At 36.0% G+C, this 2,849-nt stretch overlaps 1 protein-coding gene across 1 annotated transcript; it reads left to right on the top strand.

Moving 5' to 3' along the window:
- Positions 1 to 382: 382 nt before the first annotated feature.
- Positions 383 to 1,360, top strand: LOC140536464 (olfactory receptor 1E16-like). Its single transcript, XM_072658294.1, has one exon. The coding sequence runs from the start codon at positions 383 to 385 to the stop codon at positions 1,358 to 1,360; it is 978 nt and encodes a 325-aa protein (XP_072514395.1).
- The last annotated feature ends 1,489 nt before the right edge of the window (positions 1,361 to 2,849 follow it).

Raw genomic sequence — 2,849 nt, 5'->3', positions numbered from 1 at the left:
TGAGGTAGTATGCCCTCTTGGGTGAACTAAATGAAGGAGGTCATTTGAAATCAAATTCTGTTATTGTCTTTGAACCTGCTTGTTGTATTAGATACAAAATAAAATGTTAATTAAGGACTAAATCTATAACTCTGATCATTTTACAGAAGAGGTATGTTCTGCTTTCCTAGTTTGCTACAATGATACCATGTCTTGAGGGATATTAGCAGTGCTGTAGATAATGATGTCACCAGGGTCATGGTATAAAAGTGTCTGATCCCTGCTGCTATGTTGATATGCTGCACAGGCAGAGTATCAAACCATTATTTTGTATCACTTGTCAGTTTTCATAAATTCTGTGTATAGAACTGCAGTAACAAACTATTCTTTTTCACAGGTTATGATGGCTGCTGAAATAACTTCCACACAGTCAGTTTCCACAACAAATCAAACATTTATTCGTCCTTCCACATTTTACATCAGTGGATTTTATAATATCCCACATGCAAAATATTATTATGTGTTTCTGTGCTTTGTCTATGCTGTAACAGTTTTGGGCAATTCTTTTATAATGGGCATCATCTACTTAGCACATTCTCTTCACACAGCAAAGTATATAGCTGTCTTCAACTTGGCCTTGTGTGATCTGTGTGGAAGTACTGCTCTTATTCCAAAGCTTCTGGACATGTTTCTTTTTGAGAACCAGTACATATCGTATGAAAACTGTCTGGCCAATATGTTTTTTGTTTTTGTCTTTATGTCCCTGGAGTCTCTTACTCTGCTTGCTTTAGCCTATGACAGACTGGTTGCTATTTGTTTTCCTCTAAGGTATCATGCAATTATGACCAAAACGGCAATGACTCTGATCATTGCTGTAATGTGGATTATCTCTGTGTTTATTTTTGCTCTCACTGTAGCTCTAATTACCAGACTGTCCTTCTGTAGATCTACTTCTGTCGAGAGTTATTTCTGTGATCATGGTCCTGTCTTTAGACTAGCTTGTAATGATAACTCTTTAAACGTCATAATGGGGATACTTTGTATTGCCATCCTAATTGTCATCCCAGTAACTTTAATAACATTGTCATACCTCTTTATAGGTTTTGCTCTGCTAAAGATGTCACATGAAGTTGAACGAGGCAAAGCTATGAAAACCTGCACAGCCCACCTTATATTAGTAGCTATAGCTTATCTACCAATTTCAAGTGTCTACCTCGCATCTTATGTAGTACCTGTAAATACAAATATCCGGATTTTTAATACTGGCTTGACGCAAACAATTCCACCCATGTTAAACCCTATCATTTATACACTAAAGACAGAGGAAGTCATGCAGTCTATTAAAGTAATCTACAGACGTACCAAGGTGAACTCCATTTAGAACTGCTCTCACTACGTGAAATGATGAGTGAGTCATAAAAACAATAGTTGTGCCTGTAGAAATACATGAAAATTAGATTCTTAACTTGTTGATTCAGTTGGTTATTATGATGACATAATTAATAGGATTCTAAACATTAAAATATTTTAGTATGTGGTGTAGTGCTGAGAGCTGTCGTAGTTATAGCTTAATTATTATATACAAGATTAATGAATTGCTACATAGCATCCACAGCCGATTCATTATTTAGTACAATATCCTGCAAGGAAATATTGTAATTAGCATTACCGTAGTTAACTAGTGGGACAGTAATTAAGCATTGTTTTATGTAACCAGTGTGGTTGCTGCTCTTAAATAAAACATATGACCTTAAATTTGTAAAATATTTGGTTGAGCTCTTCATCATCATTGACCATTTAAATCTTTACATGAATTTTAAACTGAACTGTTGTGATCCACAAATTAAATTATATTTGGTTTTACATAATTTGTTCTACATCATAATTATTTAACTTAATATTAGTGCTTTATTTGGATGAACACATGTCCCTGAAATATAGAACAGAAACGTACAAGACTGCGTTTACAATTGGAGATTGCCATGCGACCACATAATTGTGAGTCCCAATCAAATAATCAGAGGTGGGGTTTCTTTGGGAGCAATGCAGGCAGGAAAAGGAAAATGAAGTGCAAAATCAGGTTGAGCTATAAGCTAGGCTAAGGGCTGCTCCTTATAAGACCCTGCAACATAGCAATTTTCCCGCAAACTTCCAATCTCATGCCAGTAAAATAGTCTTGCAGCAGGCTATACATCTACATACAAGGTGCACAATGTAGCCTTCAAATCAAGTGACAGTCAGCCTACCATGCTGCATGCTAACCTCAAGAGGGCATCATGACTATAGTCCAGTGTGGTTGGGGGAAAACGGTTCTAAGATGTATCTTTAAAAAATAAAAAAAAAAACAACTGTCAATAACAAATGTTCTAAAAAAGGCAAAACTCAGAACTGTGAAAGTGCAGCACCCAATGTGTGGTGAGACACAACAGAGACACAAGCTGGATGAGTGAGAAACTTTCCACAGCCTCCACCCAACTCGACAAGGGAAAAGTGAATTTCACAACTTTTATTGCCAAGATTTGCATGCATATTCAGTCATTGAGAACCTGAGATTTAGCATCCCGTCTCAAAGATATTTTACTGACACTCCACTGTCACTCATATTTTACTGTCATCCCCACACTCTACAACGAGACCAAAACTGTCATAAGAAAATGGGCAGGATATTTCTAACTTAATGATTTTGCATTTTGCAGAGGTGGGAGAGTCATCATATGACTTGACTCAAATCCCAATGAGAGATTGACACTGATAAATGAATTGACTTTGATCTGGTATTTTTTAGGTATTGTGAAGTTTCAGTTTTTTGTTTGAAAAAACTGAAAATTTCAGTGTTTTGTTTGATTTGACGATTTCTGTTGAAATGTGCA

The sequence above is a fragment of the Salminus brasiliensis genome, chromosome 16 (genome assembly GCF_030463535.1).
Source record: "Salminus brasiliensis chromosome 16, fSalBra1.hap2, whole genome shotgun sequence".
NCBI classification, from domain to species: domain Eukaryota; kingdom Metazoa; phylum Chordata; class Actinopteri; order Characiformes; family Bryconidae; genus Salminus; species Salminus brasiliensis.
Note: the sequence above shows the minus strand (reverse complement) of the source record. Positions and strands in the feature narration are given on the sequence as shown.

Coding starts and splice junctions, on each gene's coding strand:
- LOC140536464 (XM_072658294.1), top strand. CDS start 383: ATGGCTGCTGAAATAACTTCCACACAGTCAGTTTCCACAACAAATCAA.